We start from the raw sequence: 21,814 nt of genomic DNA on the forward strand, positions 1-21,814 counted from the left end.
CAATGATTCCCAGTTTCTTCCCTAGTTCAAGTTTCCAATCAAATTATGGATTAAAGTTGCCGTTGTTACATGTAGAATCCGAGTTGCCAGTGGCATTCCCGGTCAGATTCTTCTTCCTAAACCAAAAGGAACCAGCTCGTAATCTTGACTTTTGTAGTCTATTTTGCTGTCCAAGAATCGTTCGGGCTGAAAAGCATCAGGGTTCGAATACAGGGTCGAGTCTCTGCCGATAGCCCAGACGTTGTTGAATATATGTGTACCTTTGGGGATTGTGTAGCCACCTATTTCCACCTCAGCTTCTGATTTGCGAGGAACTAAGAGAGGACCGGGAGGATGAATCTGAGGCTTTCTTTGATCACTGCCTGTAAGTATGGGAGTTTGGCTGTGTCTGATTCTTGCACTAGTTTCTTCTCTCCAAGGAGAGCCTTAAGCTCCTGCTTGGCTTTCGACATTACCTCTGGGTGGAGTATTAATTTCGTCAAAGCCCATTCTGTCGTGGTAGTTGTGTGTCTGATCCTACAACGAACAAAAGTCCAATATAACATATACAATAAAACCAGTATTAGAAAACAATATTAGTTTCATGATCAAGTTTGACAAAATTGATTCAATTAAGAACATGTACATTAATATAATGTGCGCAGGCGTGTACCACCGTATCTAATATCACAAAAAACAAGAAGAAGAAGAGGAGGAGAAATGCCACAATAATTACAAATTTATTCACTCTTTAATTGTTTTCATAAAATTTTTAATATTAAAAATACTATTATTAATAATTTATGTAACTAGGGAACATCGATCATTGTATCCTTTAAACACATGCTTTATCAGACGTACTAATGCCAAAAGAACATAAAATCTACCCTTTTCTTATTTCCTACCAACATAAAATATTATAAGGATATATATATTGTTTTAGTATAAACCCTTCATCATTGAGATGAGGGGAGGAAATAAAATAGACTTGTATTTGTTCAGATGTGTGTGGTTTAAATGTGAAGGAGATAAAGAAGCAGCCATTATAGAGCAAATTCACTCCAAATTTTGTATATATTCTTCCAAAAAACTTATGAAGTGATACAAAGGGTATATATACACATTGGGCATAACCTCTTCTGACAAATCTAACAAATATTGTTACAGAAAAACGGTTAAAATCGAATATATCTCGTATCTAATGAATCTTTACTAGAATTCCCTGCGACCTCATGATATGCGACCTGAAGATAGGTGGAAGGTACTGCCACCTCAAGGCCAACGACCTGATCTTGGATCGCTCTGTGACCAGCAGCGACTTCCTGAGGATTGGTCGAATAGTTGAACTCTGAACAGCCCCCCCCCCCCCCACAAGTTGGACCTGGTTCGATAGCAAACAAACCCAACTTGGACAACAAACTGTTAAAGGAAGATAAGGGCAACACTTTTGTGAACAGATCGACCAGCTGCAGTAAGCTCCAGACAGAAGAATGGGCAATGAAGCCTTCTTTATAGGCATCCCGAACCAAGTGGCAGTCCAATTCTATGTGTTTTGTTCTTTCATAAAAAATGGGATTGCCCAGGATGTGTAGGGCCGCTTTGTTATCACAGAATAGATCGATGGGGAGTGAGGTAGATACACCAAGATCAGTAAGAATGTATGTAATCTAATGTAATTCGCAGACAGTGGCAACAAGACTGCGATACTCGACCTCAGATGTCGACCTGGATACTGTAGGTTGTTTCTTAGTTTTCCAGGAGACTAAAGTTGATCCAAGGAATACACAAAAACCTGTAAGTGAATGCCTGGAGTCCGGGCAAGTTGCCTAATCTGCGTCGCAGTAAGCGTTCAGTGCTAGCGAGTTCTATGAGGGTAAGAAAAGGCCCTTTGATGGACAGCCTTTGAGATAGCGAACCACGTGCAGAGCTGTGCGCCAATGAGAGTCGCAAGGGTTTGTGAGAAGCTGACTAAGTTGCTGAACGGAATGAGAAATGTCTGGACGAGTGAATCCAAGATATAACAAGCGACCCACGAGGTGATTGTACGAATCTGGGTTAGGGAGCGGATCATCCGAGGTAGAGTGAAGCCTCAAACCTTGTGGAAGAGGTGTAGAGATGGATCGTGATTGACATAAACCGGTATCGCGAATAATATCCATAGTATATTTGGTCTGCAAGACATAGAGACCATCACTGCATCGAGCAATTTCTAGCCCAAGGAAGTAGCAGGCATCACCAATATCTTTTATCGTGAATAAGGTGTGGAGAGAGCTTTAACCTCCTGAATGACTGAGATCAAAGACCAGTGATTAATATGTCATCGACATAGACCAACAATACCATTGGTCTTGAGGGTGTGTCCTTAACAAAGAGATAGTGATCGTACACTGACTGGCGAAAGCCGTAAGCGATGAGTTAAAGGGTGAACTCCACATTCTACTGACGAGAGGCCTGTTTCAATCCATATAAAGACCTCCTTAGCTTACAAACAAGATGAGGTTTCGCCTCATATCCCTCGGGGGGGACATATAGATGTCTTCCTCCAGATGCCCGTGTTAGAAAGACGTTATTGATATCCAACTGCTCTATGGGCCATCTGCAAGCTGCAATAATGGCAAGAAAGAGTCGCACAGTCACAGTCTTGGCGACTGGAGAGAAGCTGTCTACTTAATCCACCACCTCAACTTGAGTGAAACCTTTAGCCACTAGACGAGCCTTATAACGCTCTACTGTTCCATCAGCTCGCATTTTGGTTTTGAAAACCCACTTACAACCAATCACCCGTTTCCCCTCGGGTAAGGTAGTCAACACCCAAGTATTGTTTTTCTCCAAGGCATCCAGCTCGGATCGCATTGCATCTCTCCACTCTTGATGCTTAACATTCTCTGAGAATTATCTGAGCTCCTGCAAAACAGACAAGGAGACCACAAAAGACATGTATGCAGGGCTGGTCAGGAAGGGAGAGGAAGAGGATCGACATTACAAACGAAGTTATTAAGCCAAGCAGATCGTTGTATATTGCAAGCAGACCGACGAGTAGGAACAACTGCGGGTACAATAGGCGACCTACGAGTGGGAGAGGGAGAGGGTGGAGTAGGTGAGACGGAAGTAGGTGGAGATTGAAAATCGCTGACCAAGAGATCAGTATGAGGAGGAACTACAGGAAGTGGATAGGACGTGGAGGTCATTTGCGAGCTAGCGTAAGGAAATTGGTCCTTATTGGACATCTCTGGAGGTAAAGGTGTTTGAGTTTTCGAGGTCGTATAGTTTGTAAGCCTTTTGGGTCATGGCATACCCTATCATTACACACTTGTGAGCTCTAGACTCGAATTTATGCTTGTGGAGACTAGTGTTGGTTGCAAAACAGAGACAGCCAAAGGTGCGAAGGTGAGTGTAGGAAGGCGAAGATCTATAGAGGAGTTCAAAAGGAGTCTTCTAGTGGAGTAGTTTAGAGGAAGTTTTGTTTATCAGTTATGGTTGCTGTCAAGATCGATCTGCCCCAAAATTTTGTGGGCAGAGAGGCTTGGAATAGTAGAGCTCGCGCAATGTCAAGTAGATGACGATGCTTACGTTCAACTCCACCGTTCTGTTGAGGAGGGTAGACATAGGAAGTTTGATGGATTATCCCCAAGGTGTTAAAGAGATCACGACAACTCTGGTTAAGGAATTCGGATCCGTTGTTGGATCTTAGGATTTTTACGGTTATGTTAAATTGATTGTGTATGAGATTAAAGAATGTTATCAGTGTAGGAGCGACCTGACTTTTATGGTGTATAAGATAAGTTCATAGACTACGACTATGATTATCCAAGATGGTCAGGAAATAGTTACAATTTGAAAGAGTGGGGGTCCTGTAGGGTCCCCAAAGATCTACATGTACGAGGTCAAAGAGAGCAGCAGATTGTATATTATTACAAGGGAAGGGAGCTCGTGTTTGCTTAGCTTTATGACAAGTTTCACAAGATAGAGTGAATGAATCTTTACTCAAATTTAGTTCAGAAATTTGTCTCAACACTTAAAGGCACATGACCTAGTATATGGTGCCAAAAGGAAGCATTACAATCAGTAGAATATGAAAAGGAAGCATTGAGATGGTAGGTCGTATGTCATTGGTTGAAAGAGGAGGCATAGTCAACACCGTGTTGCTTTACAACACATAAGTTCTTGAAAGGAAATCCCACAACCAGGTTTCTGCTAGTTAACTGGTCCTGCAAGACACAATTTGTTTTAGTGAACTGGAAGAGATAAGAGCTGTTGCGACAAAGCTAAGTGACTGAGAGCAAGTTGACTGAGAATGAAGGAATGTAAAGAACATCTGTGAGAACGACCTCATCATTCAGATGCACCTCACCAACATATGGTGCAATTTTCATAGTCCCATCAGGTAGAATAATGGTATATGTTTGTGAAGGTTTAGAGTAGGAGTGGAAAAGTGTAAGATTAGCACATATGTGATTGGTGGCCTCGGTGTCTATTATCCAGCAAGTCAGATTATTAATGGAGGTTTCAGAAACATTACCAGCAAAATCATCGTGGTAGAGCTGGTAAGAGGGTCTGATGGCATCTTCCCCTTCTGCATGAGTCTGATGAGGTCGCCCATGAGTTCAGCGATTTGCTTGGTGGGAGCACGACCTCCATAGCATCTGTTGCTACCCCAGCAAAACCTTTGACACCTGACCCACATCCCTTGCTCCTTCTGTTATCACTCAAAGTCTTATACCAATCTGGGGTCCTATGAAGTTGGAAACAAGTCTCCTGAGTGTGTCCAGGCTTGCGACAGTGAGTGCAGTTCGTGGTCCGCTTGTCCACAGGCAACCTCCTCCGGTTTGAAAGTTTGTTCCCGATTTCCCGTCTACCATCCTTGAATGTGAGATGGTACGCCAAATGGCCAGAGGAGTCGCCTATGTTGCTATGAATCGATCTCTTTTTCTCTACGGTGTACAACATTTAGAAGGCTCGCTCCATGTTGGGCAATGGATCTTACATTAAAATCTGACTCCTTTCGACATCATAGCTCTCATGAAGCCCCATGAGGAATTGTAGCAGCTGAGTCGCTTCATCCTTCGCTGCAATAGCTTTGTTGACTCCACAAGAACATCCCCCATAAGTACAGCTTGGATGTCGGGGATAAACACAGCAATTCGCTCCATAATTTCTTGATCTTCGTCATGTATGATGTGAGCACATGTCTCCCTGAGCAATGGATACTATTTCCCATTGGAGATGGTAAACCATAGGGTCATTGCTTCACCCATATCTGGCCTGAATCTCAAGCCATGACTCTCGCAATGAAGATACATACATAAAACCTTCTATAATATCTTTGGAAATTGAATTCCAAATCCCTGAGGTGACCATTAGATCCACCCTCCTCCACTAATCGAAATTCTCAGACCCCATCGTACGCTTGGGAAAGGTGTCATTAATGAAACCGATTTTCATTTTGGTTCCCAGTGCAACATATACTGCCCGGCTCCAGGGCAAAAAATTCGTATCATCTAAAGGTGAGGAAGACGAAGCTAGGCTGGAGTGTTCCGAAGGATGCAAATATAAGGCATCCTTCTCATGTTGAGGTGTTTCCGGCGTGGTGCTTGAATCCGTCATGGTGTGGCAGCAGCGAGTTCAGATCTCGTATTCAGAGTCATTCACAAGGAAGGCTCTGATACCATGTTGAGATGTGTGTGGTTTAAATGTGAAGGAGATAAAGAAGCAGCCATTGTAGAGCAAATCCACTCCAAATTTTGTATATATTCTTCCAAAAAACTTATGAAGTGATACAAAGGGTATATATACACATTTGGGCATAACCTCTTCTAACAAATCTAACAAATATTGTTACAGAAAAATAGTTAAAATCGAATCTATCCTGTATCTAACGAATCTGTACCAGAATTCTCTACGACCTCAAGGCCAGCGATTTGATTTTGGATATCTCTGTTACCATCAGCGACCTCCTGAGGAGCTACCTCTGGACGATGTGGTCGAACAGTTGAACTCTCAACAGTATTTATATTCAATTAGAATTTTACAAAATGAGACCCTCCATGATATTTTGCACCATCACTTTGGTAGGTTCTTATATTATTTCATTTATTCTGTCAAATTAGTACTATTTTTTCTTTTAAGTATCATATAGTAAAAATACAATCCAAAATGAATTATCTAATATTAATATTAAAATAAAATCAGTAAGTCAAAAGTCACTCATTTAAAAATTTTTAATAGTACTTCTAATTCAATAAATTTGAGATTTTTGTCTAAAATTTTCTAATGTTATTTTTACTTTTCAAGTTTTGATTAGTATTTAGATCTTACTCATTTGCATTCATTATAAATTTTACTTTGCTTGGTAAATCAATCTTCTAGAAAAGAAATATTTTTAAGTTGTTTCCTAGTAAATTAACCACATTAAAATATTATTTGCCATTTATTTTTAAGAATATATTATTCATTCCCTAAGTAGTTTAGAGGAAGTAGGAATGCCAAATAATTTTCTTTTTGTCAGAGTTTTGCTCTTATAATTATTTCTTATTCATTATTGGAAAGACTGTCCCAAGTAAGCGAACAAATGTCTTTTCATAATATGAATCAACACTACATGCGGATCGATGGATTTGAAGTTATTGGTTTCAGATCAGTAGTAACAATTTCTATGGATTCATCTGAATAATTCTAAATTCAAAAGATTTTTAAATCCTTCAATTCTAAATTAAAACTATATTTTGTTAAATATTAATAAATATTAAATTCCTCTAATATGAAGTCTTTTCAAATCTTTTCTACCAAATTTCAATCCAAATATAACTTTAAGGGATTCTTTATTTTACATATTTAACAATCATATCTTGTACTTACTGATATTATCTTACCTCCAAGACATTGTGGTAAAAATTAAAAATACACAATCCAAAAATTGTTATTTATAATTAATATTAAAATAAAATCAATTAGTTAACTATTTTAAGTGTTTCAAAAGCAAAATTGATATTTTTTCAAAAATATCATATATGATATTTATTCTTTATTATATATATATATATATTGAAGTTTAGATTAGTATTTTTTATATATTATTCACATGTTATTATTTTAATTTTTATTATACACAGTAATTTTTTTTTCTTAAAGTATTTAATTAAAATATCTTCTAACAAATTAATCGTGTCAAAATATCATTTCGTATTTAATTTTTTCTATTGCATTTATCATTGTCCAAGTAGTTTAGAGGAGTATTAGCACTATTAAATATTTTTTTCTTTTCTGATATAATATTATTCTTTGATAACTAATTTTGATTAACTATTAAAAAGATTAAGTAAAAATATGAATATCGTTTCACAAAGGATCAAACACTTGAAAAATTCAAACTAATATATATATATATATATATATTTGTCTTTCTGTCAATCTCAACATTTTATTTTTGTAATAATTATTAAAATCATCCGAAACCACACTTTTAATTTTGATGTTGAACTTGACCATTTGAAAAGTTATTTTAGAAACCGTCAATGTCCATTTAAATTGCTTCCTCAAAACATGAGAGAAAAAGAAAAACGAAAAATTGCTTCCTCAAAACATGATACCTCATCAAATATGTACAGAAATATTCACTAACAACATAGTAGTAAAACAACTACATAGGATCTCACCGGATCACTTTTAGGCAAAGACATATATATCACAGCATGACCAGACATATTGTTCCCCTGTTTCTAGTTTCCTTAATATCGTTTCTCTTAACTACTACAAACATACTTGATTTTTATTTACAGTAGAGGCCAACTTTTGCCTTTTTCATTGATGGCTGCTAATTTCCTCCAGAACCCACGGGGCTCATACTTGGAATTACTTGAACCCGAGCTGACATGTTATGAAGCAAATCCACGACTTTTTTGTTAGGCAAACTCTTTCGTTGAGATCAACTTCACCGGCAACTTAACTGAAATAACAAAGAAGAAAACTTGAGCAGCATCAACCATATAGAAAAATATGCAACACACAATGGCATGCAAACTATAGGACAGCCTATACATATCTCTCTCTTCCTCTCCGCCAGTTTCTAACCAAAAAGCAACCTTTGTCCTTATCCATTTCACCTCTACCAACTTTTTCCCTATTTAAAAATCAAGAAATGTTGAAACCATTTTATTATCCTTTGTATAATTCAAACCCAAAAAGTCGGTCCGATTCCTATTAAGCCTTCACGTTCTCAACATTCTAATGTGGAAAGCAATAGGATTATGAATTCCGAGGCCACTTTAAACATGACGGATGCAATTTGGAGTTGAGGCCTGAACGAGAAATAATACTCCAATCTTTTTGTAGATTTATTCTCAATTTGTTCATTATGTTAGGTTCTGGTCCCATGTTGCGTGCTCAGAACTTTTTGTTTGTTATACATTTGCATTTTTGAATGAATTTTACAAAAATACCATATGTTTATATCATTGACATCTAACATTTGAAGGTGTATCACAAAGATAATTGTTGGAAAAATCATTATTACACAATCTTATGAACTTCAGAAATAAAATATCGCATACTAAATTGCAAAACAGTTGAGATGCCAATCTAATTATTTGTTTTAAAGTCACTTGTATGTCTATATATATATATATATATATCTTAAAAGACTTTTATCATTTAAAAAATAATTTTATGTACTTTTTTGTAGGTCTAAACAAATATGGTGATGAATGCAATTTGCTAAAATATAGAAAATTGAATGCAGATTAAATGTTCCAAAAGAACTGCAAAAACTGTTTTGAATCCAATTATTTTTATGGAAATAAAAATCAATAACAAATTTCCCTTGAAGTCCAAACACATGAGTTTTCGTGCATTTATCCAAAAATAATTAAATGATATACCCATGACAAAAAGTATTCGAAACACAGAAATTTTTTAATAAATAATTTGAGAGAAATTACCGCAATTCAAGCTGATTTTGAGAACATGAGTTGATACGACAAGAAAAACAAATCTTTGAGTAAAAGAGAAAAACTTATTTTAAGAACATTAGGTGAACACAAAAGAACACTCCACAAGAAAAACAAATCTTTTGGGAAAAAGGGAGAAACAATTTTTCTAATAATACATTTTGAGTTATCAAAACTTTGTGTTTCTTAAAAATCATTGATGAAATCTTGAACGTACGCAATATTAAAAAAAGGTTTACCAAGTATCTTGAAAAATAAATTTTGAATTGGCATCTAAACAACCGTTCCACATTAGCACAACATTTAATTTCCAAAGTTCACAAATAAAATAATTCATGAATATTGTATAATATAGATTTTCCAACATACTATTGTGTAATACACCTTCAAAAATAAGATGTTAATAATATGAACTAATATGGTTTCTGTAAATCATACAAAAATGTCAAATGTATTAACAACAAAAAGTTTTAAGCAAGCGCATGAAGAAAACCCAACATAACAAATGAACCAAGAATAAACTCACAAAAAGATGAAATATTTGTTCTCCAATTTAGGTCTCAACTCTATACTTGCATCATTCACATTTTGAGTAGCCTCAAAAATCCATAATCCTATCATTTCCAAACCAGAATGGAGAAAGCATGGCTTTGCAAAGAAATCGGAGCAGCAAATTTAGGTTTGAATTATACAAAGTGTAAAATCAATGGTTTCAGCCGTTCTTGATTTCAAAATATGGGATAAAAATCAGCAAAGAAGAATTGATAGGGTCCTTTGGTCACTTTTCAGTTAGAAACTTGAAAAGAAGAATACGAAGATACGTAAGGCTACCGTTAGGTTCTAAAATGTCATCAAGAAGCATAGTTTGGCAGGCTGTTCCAATTGAGCATTTAAATCCTTTTTAACCCTTTCAATTTCCACACAATTCTTGTAGCAAACCAAATTCAAACTCTAGCCTTCAATCTTTTAATAAACGAGTATGGAAAACCTATACTAACATATATGCTTCACTTGTAGAATCAAATATAAATGCATGTTACATGTATTACTTGAGAGTGATGTATCAGGTAAGGCGACACCCTTTATTAATTGAGCGCCTATATGTGTTAGGGCTAAAGAAAACAAGATATCACCTCCAACGTTAGTTCAATATGGTCCAATTTTATTTGGAAATCTCTTAAAATTTCAGTTTATATGTACCGACGGAATTTCACCAATAAATAAATACTCATCTTACCTATTCAATGGGTTCTGGGACCCAAAACCTGTCGGATGAGTTCACAGCTGTATATCTTCTCCCACATATAAGCAAGACTTGCCAACATTCAAGATATACACGAAAACGCAAACAAGGAACAGTAGCAGAAAATAGCTTAAATTAAGTAAAACTGAAAATTATATCAACTCTTAGCCTGGATTCTATAACCTGATTGCAAAAAGCTTTAGAGCACCAGAAAATATATATGAACAGAACTTGTAAAATCTTAATGGATGACTTCACACAGCTCTATATCTTCTCCCACATCGAAGCAAGACTTGCCAACATTCAAGATATACATGAAAACGCAAACAAGGAACAGAAGTAGAAAATAGCTTAAGATTAAGTAAATTGAAAATTATATCAACTCTTAAATTGGAGTCTATAACCTGATTGCAAAAAGCTTCCGAGCACCTTAAAATATATATGAACAGAACTTGTAAAATCTAAATCATGGAGTATGAGAAACAAGCACAAACAAATTGTTTCCTCTCCTGAAGTTTTTTTTTTCTTTTTAATTGACAAGGGAGCATTTCCCCAGCTGCTAATATAAAATGCAAAATGCAACTACTAACCAACGAGAAAGAAAAAAGGCATATTGATTGATTGTATCGAAAACATACCATGGCTCTGTTGGATGTAGATCCACAGATTTTATCTTTTGGATCCACAACAACACTCACTCACACATCAAAACGAATTGTTCAATTTAAACGATTTCAGTACCTTGATTTCCAGTCTGAGCGGCTGCAACACTACAGCAGAAGAACTCAACACCAAAAACAAACAATCATTAGCAGAATATCAGAAAGGCTCGGATATCGTACAATATTTAGTGGTTTGATCGCAGTCATGGCATTTAGCTAGATAAACCAAATAACATCAGACAGAGATGAGAGCAAAACTAACACTAACCTTCTCCACCACTTCTTTATCGATTGCACTTTTTCCAAGATCAATTCTTGCTTCTGAAATCCAAGAAGAAAACAATCATCCATACATTTATGACCTCCCAACATTTTCTTTCAACTACCAAATATACACTATATGAATTTTGGGCTAGATAAACCAATCCATACAGGTACAAGAGATTCGTCTAATCATATCCATGTCTCACCTTCAAATACAGCCTTAATGCTGTCAACCCGAGCTTGCCACTTGTCATGTTCAATAGCCCATCTAAACCCCTAAAAGCATTGCACGAGAAGTGAGACTACATATACTCTTGTACAAATCAATTCACATCATAACACCTACCTGAACACCAATTATATAGGCAGCCACCGAATAGCGAGTATCAACAGCAGCACCAAACCATGCATGCATTCCTGCATGATGGAGTATCATGTTAAGAGTTGCACATTCAAGAAATATTGATTCTTAGATAATATCATCTTAGAGGGAATTGACCTCACCTCCAAGTGATTCGCCGGTAATTCCTATCCTTGAAGGATCCACATCCTCCCTTTGTGTGAGATGATCCGCCAATTTTATTAAGTCCCAAACCTGACAATAAATTGTGCATGCAAGTATGTCAAATAATGTCTCGGTTCATCAGTCTCTCAAATACATCAAGACAAAATAGGAACAATAAGATGGTAGCATACTAGCATCCTTCAAAGTTTCTAGAACAAATTGCAGAAATGGCAACAATACCATGTCAAATGTGAAAGGCATCGTATCGCCTTTTTTCCACGATGACACCAGAGCCTGCATTACAACAAATATAAATCCATCACGTGTTTCTGCGAACCTTTAAATTTCATTATCATGTCAAATAAGCAAAAATAAAGATCCAAAGCGCACATCTCGGTAAGTTGTCAAGTTTCTTGCACGCTCTCCATGGTAGCGAGAATCAATTGCTACAGCAATATAACCCCTTGAAGCATATGCCTGAACCATTGAAAAATATGCATGGATTAAGCTAGAGTACTGGTTAAGGCCTATGCATCTGAAAATATAACCATCCGATACCTCAAGTAAAAGCCGCAACCACTCTTTACATTTATGTGTACTATGCAAGAAAACAATTACTGGCCTTCTCTTCAGATTGTTTTCTTTCAATTTCAATAACAGCAAGAGGCAAGCGCCCTTGCTCCCCTGGCTGGTCAGGAGTTTTTTTGAACAAATGCAATTAAGTAAAGAAATATAACTATCAGTGTATCACGTGCATAAAAATAATGATCTGCACAGCAAGACAGGCACAATCGGAGATGAAACAATATTTGTGGAAGTGACTTTTATATTGCTATGATTGCCATCAGTAGCATCTAGTACCTGGGAAATCTGGAAATAGGTTCCGAGAGAAATATAGATTTGATACCCAACCCAACATCACATTCCCACGAACACAGAAACAAAACGACTCACCATATTTTACAGTAAGCTCTGCAATTGGGGGAACCCAAGAGATCCGAGTGTAAGATTGGAGAGTGAATGAATCAAGAAAACACACTTTGAATGCAGAGATCGAGAGAGAGCGCGTATTAATATGTCTACACAGGCATCCTTGTATGTAAGTCCCCCTCCGCAGACCACAGTAGTAATCCAAGACATACAACAGAACCAATGTAGTAATTGAAATTCAAGAACCTTGAAATAACAAAGATAGACCTTCAGAAAGACAAAAAGAAAGAGTAAGGCCGTGTAATTCAAGAATTCAGTGATCTTGAGAAGTACTCATATTGAATCTTCCGTTGGGAAGACAGAGTTTCTTTAACCAAGGTACTATTAATTTCAGAATGCAAGAACCCATAATTCAAGAAACTTAGAAAAAATTATATTAATTTCAGAATGCAAGAATCCATAATTCAAGAAACTTAGAAAAAATTGTATTAATTTCAGAATGCAAGAACCCATAATTCAAGAAACTTAGAAAAAATTATATCAGACTGAGAAATACCTTAAGAAAGCTGAGACCGAGGCTGAGGGCAGTCCGCGGAGGCGGGCGGGCGGGCGCCCGAGACGATGTGGCCAGACGCCGCTGTTAAAGAAGAAGGGAATTTTCACTATTTTCTTCTGCACTATTTAGAATTTTCAAATACTGTCCATAGGATGGCCATCTTTTATAGCAGTCGCTGGCGCGGGAATTCACTACGGTAAGATTTGTTTCTTTCTTTTTCTTTTTTTTTTTTCCTCTGAAAACACGCAACGGTAAGTTGGGAAGGATGAAGATGAATGTTCTTTCCTGATTAGGGTTTTTGGTGCAATTCTAAATAGTGCTGCACTCATTAATTTGGTTTTTCATTTATATCTAATAAAACTGTTAAACATATAAGTAATCGTTTAAATTATATAAAAATTTATAATATTAATCAATTGTTTAGAAAAATTAATTTCAAATTATAGAAGCCTCAAGTTTATATATTATTAAATATTCAAGTTGCAACACTTTGATAAGTAGGACGCAGTCTATTTATCTATTGAAAAAATCTTATTCGAATAAGATTTAGTAGTTAATTCGAATCAAATCGATTATATTTTAAAAATAATTTATTTTAAATATAAAATAAATTGCTTCATGAATTGTTGTATTTTAAAAAATAAATGAAAGTAAATTACTAATTTTTTTATAAAATAATAATTTATACATTTATAGTATCACCAGAATTACTTTCATTTTTTTTCTAAATTTTGAATCTAGCCTAGGGGTTCAATCGAAGGGTTCCAACACTGTCGAAAACTTATCAGTATGGTTCATTGTATTTTTTTAAAATTGTATAGAAAAATATACACTAATTACATTTGTATGTTTTATTGTATTTTAAAATTAATATAATTTTAAAAATTAATTAAATATAATTTATTTATAAAAAAAATAAAAAATAAAATTGGCTCAATTCACAAATTTTAATTGTCAATTCACATTCAATTCAAATTGGCAATTAACAACCACATTATATATATTTTTAATATAATGAGCGACTGCGCTGGCTCATTATAAAATATTTTTTTAATAAAATGTGTCACTGCGGTGACATAATTTTTTTTTTTTTTTAAATATAAATTGTGGCTCCGTGGTTACTCACCACGGTGCCACTTAATTTTTTAAACCTTTTCAAAACACCTCAAATCTTTATTTTTTTTTTCTGCATTTTTAAAATAATTTCTCCGAATAATTTGATTATTTTCCTGGTATATTATCTTTCAAGTTTCAACTTTAGGAGAAATTCTGTGGGGGTGAAGGAAAATATATGCCTAGAAAATATTCATAATTATCTGACTAAACAGAAAGCCCATCAATATTACACAAATTACCAACCCCAGAAATTCAAGTGTAAAGAAGATACATGAACAGAGCTCTACATTGTGTCGCCTGTTGATGTAAGAATAAAAATATCCCTGACTAAAAGAAAACAGAAGAGATAATCACCCTTCAAAGTGGAAGTACATGGCCCAAAATTGGAAGGACTTTCATCCCTTGTTAATCCCAGTTAGGGGATTCTGGATCCTGCAATCCTGCAGCTTTTATCGGAGTCCCCTGTTTCACTTGATCAGACTATGGAGGATTGGCTTCTTTGGAACTGGTAGAAACTTGACCAGCCAACCAATCAGCCAAGAGAAAGCTGCAATGCCTATACAGGCTCCCCATTGCTTCCAATCTAACCTCTCTGTATGGGCAAATTTATTCAAGATTTCAACCATTATTACTTGGAGAACTATGATGATCCCAGTGATTCCCAAAAACAGTTTATTCTTGTATATTCCCTTGAAAACGTTCTTCGCCTCAAGCTCCCTTGAATTGAACAGATTGCACACTTGCAAGAGGACAAAAATGGTGAAAATAAGCGTGTCGATGACATTTTCATCAGCACCAAAGATTGATTTTCCCTTGAACTCTAAGGCCAAGATGACTGCTATCTGATATGAAGCTAGACCTACTATGCTTCTCCACATGATGTTGGTGATGAGCGGGTCGGACTGACCTATAGGTGGCTTGTTCATGAGTTCATCAGTCGGATTTCCAGTAGCTAGGGCAAGAGCTCCCAAGGTGTCCATAATGAGATTCACCCACAGTAACTGGGCTGGTGTTAATGGTATTTCACCAGTTGAAACAGCTGCCACATAGTTGATTGCCATGGCTGCAACATTTACAGTCAACTGAAATTGGATGAATTTTTGAATGTTGTTGTACACAAATCTTCCCCATCTCAGAACTGTGACAACAGAAGCAAAATTATCATCCAGGATGATAACATCTGAGCTCTCCTTTTCCACTTCAGTGCCCTGAATTCCCATTGAAAGTCCTATATCTGCTTCTCTCAATGCTGGTGCATCATTTGTTCCATCACCAGTTACCGCAACGACATGGCCTTTCCTTTTGAGGCACTGCACCATTAGAAGTTTGTCAAAAGGAGATGACCTTGCCATAAGCCTAATGTTATCAGCCCTCTGCATTCTTACATGGTCTTGGTACCCGCGAAATTCTTCACCTGTTACTATGGATTCATCATTATCAAGTATTCCACATTCCATTGCTATGGCTTTTGCTGTAGAAACGTTTTCACCAGTGATCATTTTGACGGCAACCCCTGCAAGTTGAAAATTTTCAACAGCTTGCTTCATACCAGGATGGCAAGAAGCTTTCAGTCCCACAAATCCCAATAGAATCAAATCCTTGTCTGGAACCTTTCGATGCACTCTTTCATTTTTATACTCCTCCTTCGAAAGGTACTTATGGGCAAATGCAATGCATCGGAGACTACCATGTGCTGTTTGACGAAATGCTGCTCTCTGTTCGTCATCAAGAACTTTAGCTTGTCCGGAATTATCATAGTAGCTCGAGCATGATGAGAGGATTCTCTCAAAATCCCCTCTCCAGTGCACATGGATCATATTCGTATTATCTTGCTGTCTTTCAACTGAAAGCCCTACACTCATCTTCTCAGGGGAGGATGCTTCCACATCAAGAATCGACAGACCTTGTGTGCTGTTGTCCATGTCCATGTTCAATTTCATAACAGCCCATGAGTGAATTGCATCATCCATTGGAGCAACTGAGAACAGGTTATGAACACTGCCTCTTGCAAGAATGATCCCTTGTAGCAAGAGTTGGAGAACATTGGCTGCAATGGAAGTGTAACTTCTACGTTCCATGGATTCTGCGCCAACAACAGACTTGGTTACTTCCATCCGATTCTGTAAGAGAGCAGGTGTGGCTGTGCATATTGTTGTCGCAGAGCCCATTCTCTCAAAAGCAGAGAGCTTTCTGAGCAATGCATGATGAGCCCTCATTTCTTTCATCCCGTATGCATGAATAAGTGTCGTTGCCAAAAGCAAACCTCCAGGAATTGCAACAACTACAACAGTAACAGCAGTAGTAATAATTCCCACAACAGTGTTGATCACATCATCAACCTTAGTCTTGCTGCCACTGAGTCCTTTATTCCCATTCTCATCTGTTGTATCCTCTATGAAATACTGCACCAACAGTGCAGCAAGAACTAAGAAACCTACTACTAGACCAAACTTTCCTAACAACAAAGTTAACTTCTTCAATCGCACTTGAAGGGGTGTCTGCTCAATGAATTTCTTAGTTGTGTTCATTCCTACACAAGTGACCATCATTTTAGCACATCCATCAGCAACCATTGTGCCTGAAAACAAGAAAGGATTTTGATCTTTATCAACTTCAACAAGATCATTCTCCCCTGTCATGCTAGATTCATCCACTCGCAAAGAGTACCCTCCTACGAACAATCCATCTGCAGGTATTTGATCACCGATTGACAAACTAACAACATCACCAACAACAATGTCAGATATTGAAATCTTTTGCTGGATTCCAGTTCTCACAACTTTAACCAAGATATTGTTGCTGATCTTGGAAAGCTTGTCTAGCTGTTTGTTCTGCCTAAAATTGCTTGCTGCTGAAACAGAAACAATGAAAAAAACAGCAACAAGTACGCTTGCACCATCATACCAGCCGTCTTCACTTCCATACACCTTGATGCCAAATCCAAGTAACAGTGCAGCACAAACTAAGAGGATGAGAATTGTGGGGTCAACGAGAGCTTCCCATACCAAGCAGAACCAACCCTTTCCAGGTGGTTTAGCATAAGAATTGGAGCCAAAGGCTTTGGTCCTCCATGAAATGTCTTCAATGTCACCCCCTATTCCACCCTCCAAATCAGTTTTGAGAGAAGCTGCTATTCCCTCAACACGTCCAAGTCTATCTAGCAGATCACTCTTTTTCTCCTTCACAAGCTTACTGAGTGTTGAGTGATCGACGGTTGAGGAACCGGAGCCCTGTCCCACCTGATCACCAGCGCCCATCTCAATCACAATTTCACGAACTTCAGGCCGTATTTCATGAAACCTGGTAACACTACTACGCGGTGGTTGTCTGTAATGTGAAGCTGTAAATGATGATGAGGCCATTGAACCGTTCTCTGCTCCAGTGTGTGACAAGTTGCTGTTTCAGGTTGCAGGGAGATGTTTCCTAATCAAGAAATTGGAAATACAATGTAGAAAATGCACGACAGTACATAGGCAGACCAGGTGAGTTAAGCAACTAGTCAGTCGCGTCGAGTACGAGTCAAGCTCGAACTCAAACGAGTCAATCTACGTAATTGATTAATGCGTATGAGCATATGTATGGCTAGCAAGCTGAGCTCGAAGCTCTAAAAATGAGAGTAGTTGGGCCCGGATGCCCCGGCTGTCCCAGACATGGCTGCCGGAGCTGCCATACTGGAGCAGCCGGGCTCTCAAGCCCGAATTCATGTTCATTTTAATAATATATTCGGGCTTGAGCTCAACCTCAAAAACCTTACCGAGCTTGACTCGTTCATGAAACAAGAAGTGAAAAAGAGAAACAGTGATACTCAACAACTATATGGATGAAAACAAGAAGTCTAAATTGCGGATCGATGATGAATTTGAACAATGAATCAGGACAAATGAGAGTACCTGTCAGTGTTACGTGAGCCCGACGCGCCGCCCGGATGGAGGGGTTAGAGGTGGAGGTTTTTCGAGTTTCAATTGGAAGCTGAAAGCGAGGAATGTTTATTTTATAACTTTCTGAACCGTATCGCGCTAACTTCGGTTTTAGTGGGTCGGGGAGCCGTATGCTGTTCAAAACATTACAAGTATCCCATTCACATTACAGCATCATGGGCGTCAGCACTGGGCTTGTCATTCAGTTGGTCGAAACTTCATGGATATTTCCACTAAGACCTTTCCCGATTACTATGGGATTGGCCGTACCAAATGATCTCCTAATAATTTAACATGAAAACAAAACGCCCTATAAAATGGAAGGGCAGTCACTTGTAAATTTACTGGCTCGATTTTTTATTCCCGTTTCCTTTAACTACTTCTTGCTGTGCATTCTTTTTTAATAGCCATTTTATCTAAAACCTTAAGTTGTTGGCGGTAACAATCATTTTATCTATATTATTATAAATGAAAACTCATTGATCACATTAATTTTTTATAGTTTTATTTTATCCTTTCATTCTTTCAAAAATAATTGTTCATAATAGTAATTGTATTATATTTTTTTTCCTCAATCCACTACTCTATTTTTTTCTCTCATATTTTTCGTATTTATTTTTTCTTACAAGTTTCTATATTTTTAATAAACCCACAATCATATTTTTTTTCTTTCTTACTTCAACCCACATTTCTTTTTTCTCACATACTTCTTTCTTTTTCATCAACTCACTACGTTTAGGGTCTTTTTATAATATTTTTTCCACTTCATCTCACATTATAATATTTCTATATACTATGCGGAAATTACGTGTAATAAGAACTAGTATTTAATTATTTTAAATGCTCCCACAAATGTAGATTATATATTTTTAAGGGTAAATTACAACGACTTCAGGATAAATTTTTGTGCACTGCGGATTAAAACGTCTAACAAGATAGTATTCTCACATGATTCTTTAGGGCTAGAAATGCATAGAAAACTAAGGTACCCTTGAATTTGTAGGTCAGTAATAGAGGCTGTTTCAGTTCACACACATCTTTCCATCAGGATCACAAAATAGCGTAATTCACAGCAGGACAAGAACAGGTGTACAGCTAACGACTACTGGACCACTAATAAATAAAAGAGAGAGAAAGAGTGAGATGCTTTAACCAAAGCTAGGAGCTTTTTGTACTAAAACAAAGAACAATTTTCGGGACAATCATATTACTAAATAACATAGACACAAGCAGGGCTTCAATTCAAACCAAGAAAGGGCTTCAATTCAGACCAAGAAAGTTGGTTTAGATTTACCTCTTGGTGAAAATGAATACAGGTAAACAAGTCAATGATGTGGGCACAACGAATATTGAAAACAAGTACCCGGCAGCTTCCTTGAAATATTAACTTTCTCCGTCCTTTCTCAGAAATTGCTACCTTTCTTGATGCCATCAGGCTCAAATACAAGGGGCAGCACCTCTTTGTATCATCAGAAGGAGCAGATTTGCCGAACGTCAATCTGCTCGTCCTCGACTTCCATATTCACTTGGTGAGTTGCCCTTTAGTTAAATTTATATTTTCCTGTGGGGTCAGATTATTTTCTCCTTTGCATATTAATGAACTGAACTGACTGTTCAGGCTGAGTTAGTACAGATGTTTCTTGCTTTGTTCGTCAATTGCTAGTTGGTGCATATGTGATACTGTTTGTTGTGTTTCTGCTGCAAGTGTTTGAAGAAGAAAATCTCTTTACCTGTCTTGTTTTTGGTTTAATATTAGGAAGAAAGAACATGATCAGTAAGTGTTTGATGCTTGGATTTATTTGCGGGGTTTGCATATTTACCTGTAGAAATAGCAGTTTTGTGTGGTCTATATTTACTGATTAATGAGCTTGCTGCAGTAATTTCCATTAACTGAGAATGCAAATTGTTGAGGGATCAGCTGATACGGTCATAATTGATATCCACCGCCAGCTTGACGGCTTGCCTTCTACACCCTCCAAGCCCACTATCTATAGAGTAGATAGTCATTTGCGGAGTGATAAGTGGAACGATGTTTATGATCCGGAAATACTTTCAATTGGCCCTTATCACCACGGGATTCTTAGATTGCAGAACATGCAACAGCTTAAATTCAGGTACCTAAAGCGGTATCTTAAACGTAGAAACGAGCAAAGTGTGGAAAGATATGTATTGACCGTGGTACATATGGAGAAACGAGCACGGAAATGTTATGCCGACTCTTTTGACCTTGATGAAAATGCATTTGTGACGATGATGTTACTTGATGGATTCTTCCTCATTGAATTATTTCGCTATAGCAGTTTCAAGCATCTGAGAGATGCCGATGATCCTATTTTTAGACACGAAAGGATTCTGAGCCAATTGCGCCACGACATTCTTCTGCTTGAGAACCAACTTCCGTTTTTCATCCTGAATCAGTTGTTCAACATGACCAAGACCGATGAAAATCCAGAGGAAGACCTGATTACTCTTGCTTTGCGTTTCTTTGATGGCATGTTACTAAACTTGTCGGTATCAAGAGTCCTGACAAGATTGCCTGTCAAGATTATCGACCATCTTTGTGGCCTAATACATGACGTTTGGTGTCTTCCTTTTGCCGAGGCAATATCACATACAAGCAATGAAAGAGACAAGTGGGAAAACGTAAACTCCATCTCTGGTCTGCGAGAGGCGGGAATTAAGTTCAAAAGGGCGAAAGTAGACAACAACCTGATGGACATCAAATTCGTAAACGGCGTGTTGAGAATTCCACAGCTGATCATATATGATGAGACAGAGTCACAACTCATGAATCTAATAGCATATGAGCAATATATGTCTGATGGGGAACGTCGATACGTCTCAGATTACACGTTCTTCATGCATTGTCTCATTAACACATCAAATGATGTAGAGCTACTACGTAGTCGTGGGATAATCGAGAACTGCTTGGGGGATGATGAAGAAGTCTGTCTGATGTTTAATCGGTTGGGGAGAAACATCCTGACATCTACAAATTTCTGTTACTCCCAAGTCTTCTGCAGTGTGAATAGGCACTGTCAACGTCGTGGCAAGAGATGGAAAGCAAACCTGCGTAGGAATTACTTCAATAGCCCGTGGACAATCATCTCGTTTCTTGCTGCCGTGGCATTACTGGTTCTCACCTTGACGCAGACGACATACACCGTTCTTACGTACTACAATCGCAAGAGATAATTTCTCGGCTTGTTATTAATAATGTGTTTTCTTTGTCGAATTTGTGACTTAATAATCCCCTATAATGCAGTTCTGAGCATTATATGATGATCTTAGGATGTCTCGGAGTGGCGTTTGGGAAAGATTATATTCATGTCTTAGTCATATGTTACGTACATGAAAACTTAACTGGTATGGAGATTGAATTGTTGTAGTGTGATTGTGGCAAATAACTTGTGATATATATTTGTTGGATAATTGAACTTTCTTCAATCAAACTGGCCGTATCAGGTTGATCTCAGAATTTGCAACCATATGCATAGTCATTGCCCAAAAAATGAAAACAGAATCCGCTTTGATGTCCAGAGTATGGGTAAGTACATATCTAGATCAAACATCCTATTTATCCGTGAATACTATGTTAATCTCGTGCTGTTTGTTCTATTACAAATTCACGCCTGATGATAACATTATACTTAAATTTTATTCTCACAATTCTTAATAAATACTATTACTTCACAATTTT

The 21,814-nt window shown here is 37.2% G+C and overlaps 3 protein-coding genes and 1 pseudogene across 5 annotated transcripts; 1 reads left to right on the forward strand and 3 right to left on the reverse strand.

The window, feature by feature from the left end:
* Nucleotides 1–21: 21 nt before the first annotated feature.
* On the reverse strand, nt 22–2,832 carry LOC148786763 (sugiol synthase pseudogene; annotated as a pseudogene).
* Nucleotides 2,833–7,543: 4,711 nt separating this feature from the next.
* On the reverse strand, nt 7,544–12,735 carry LOC105171670 (uncharacterized). Its single transcript, XM_088886264.1, has 12 exons — nt 12,560–12,735; nt 12,457–12,465; nt 12,154–12,283; nt 11,986–12,072; nt 11,836–11,889; nt 11,595–11,685; nt 11,437–11,507; nt 11,297–11,366; nt 11,095–11,147; nt 10,906–10,948; nt 10,159–10,205; nt 7,544–7,921 (listed from the first exon to the last, which is right to left on the reverse strand). Exons 1-11 carry the CDS (start codon nt 12,733–12,735, stop codon nt 10,159–10,161), a joined length of 831 nt encoding a protein of 276 aa, XP_088742390.1. The 3' UTR covers nt 7,544–7,921.
* Nucleotides 12,736–14,373: 1,638 nt separating this feature from the next.
* Nucleotides 14,374–18,376, reverse strand: LOC105171607 (calcium-transporting ATPase 12, plasma membrane-type). Of its 2 annotated transcripts, none has more exons than XM_011092769.3 (2): nt 18,088–18,376; nt 14,374–17,593 (listed from the first exon to the last, which is right to left on the reverse strand). In XM_011092769.3, exon 2 carries the CDS (start codon nt 17,557–17,559, stop codon nt 14,665–14,667), a length of 2,895 nt encoding a protein of 964 aa, XP_011091071.2. In that variant the 5' UTR covers nt 17,560–17,593; nt 18,088–18,376; the 3' UTR covers nt 14,374–14,664. The 2 variants fall into 2 exon arrangements, with proteins under 2 accessions (XP_011091071.2, XP_011091072.2); XM_011092770.3 differs by having other exon boundaries at nt 14,374–17,620.
* A 943-nt stretch (nt 18,377–19,319) lies between these two features.
* LOC105171606 (UPF0481 protein At3g47200) lies at nt 19,320–21,566 on the forward strand. 2 transcript variants are annotated; one of them, XM_088885801.1, is made up of 3 exons: nt 19,320–19,430; nt 19,522–19,643; nt 19,992–21,566. In XM_088885801.1, exon 3 carries the CDS (start codon nt 20,011–20,013, stop codon nt 21,307–21,309), a length of 1,299 nt encoding a protein of 432 aa, XP_088741927.1. In that variant the 5' UTR covers nt 19,320–19,430; nt 19,522–19,643; nt 19,992–20,010; the 3' UTR covers nt 21,310–21,566. The 2 variants fall into 2 exon arrangements, with proteins under 2 accessions (XP_088741927.1, XP_011091070.1); XM_011092768.3 differs by having other exon boundaries at nt 19,325–19,643.
* The last annotated feature ends 248 nt before the right edge of the window (nt 21,567–21,814 follow it).

The sequence above is a fragment of the Sesamum indicum genome, linkage group LG10 (assembly GCF_026168435.1).
Source record: "Sesamum indicum cultivar Baizhima isolate 11 linkage group LG10, ASM2616843v1, whole genome shotgun sequence".
NCBI classification, from domain to species: Eukaryota; Viridiplantae; Streptophyta; class Magnoliopsida; order Lamiales; family Pedaliaceae; genus Sesamum; species Sesamum indicum.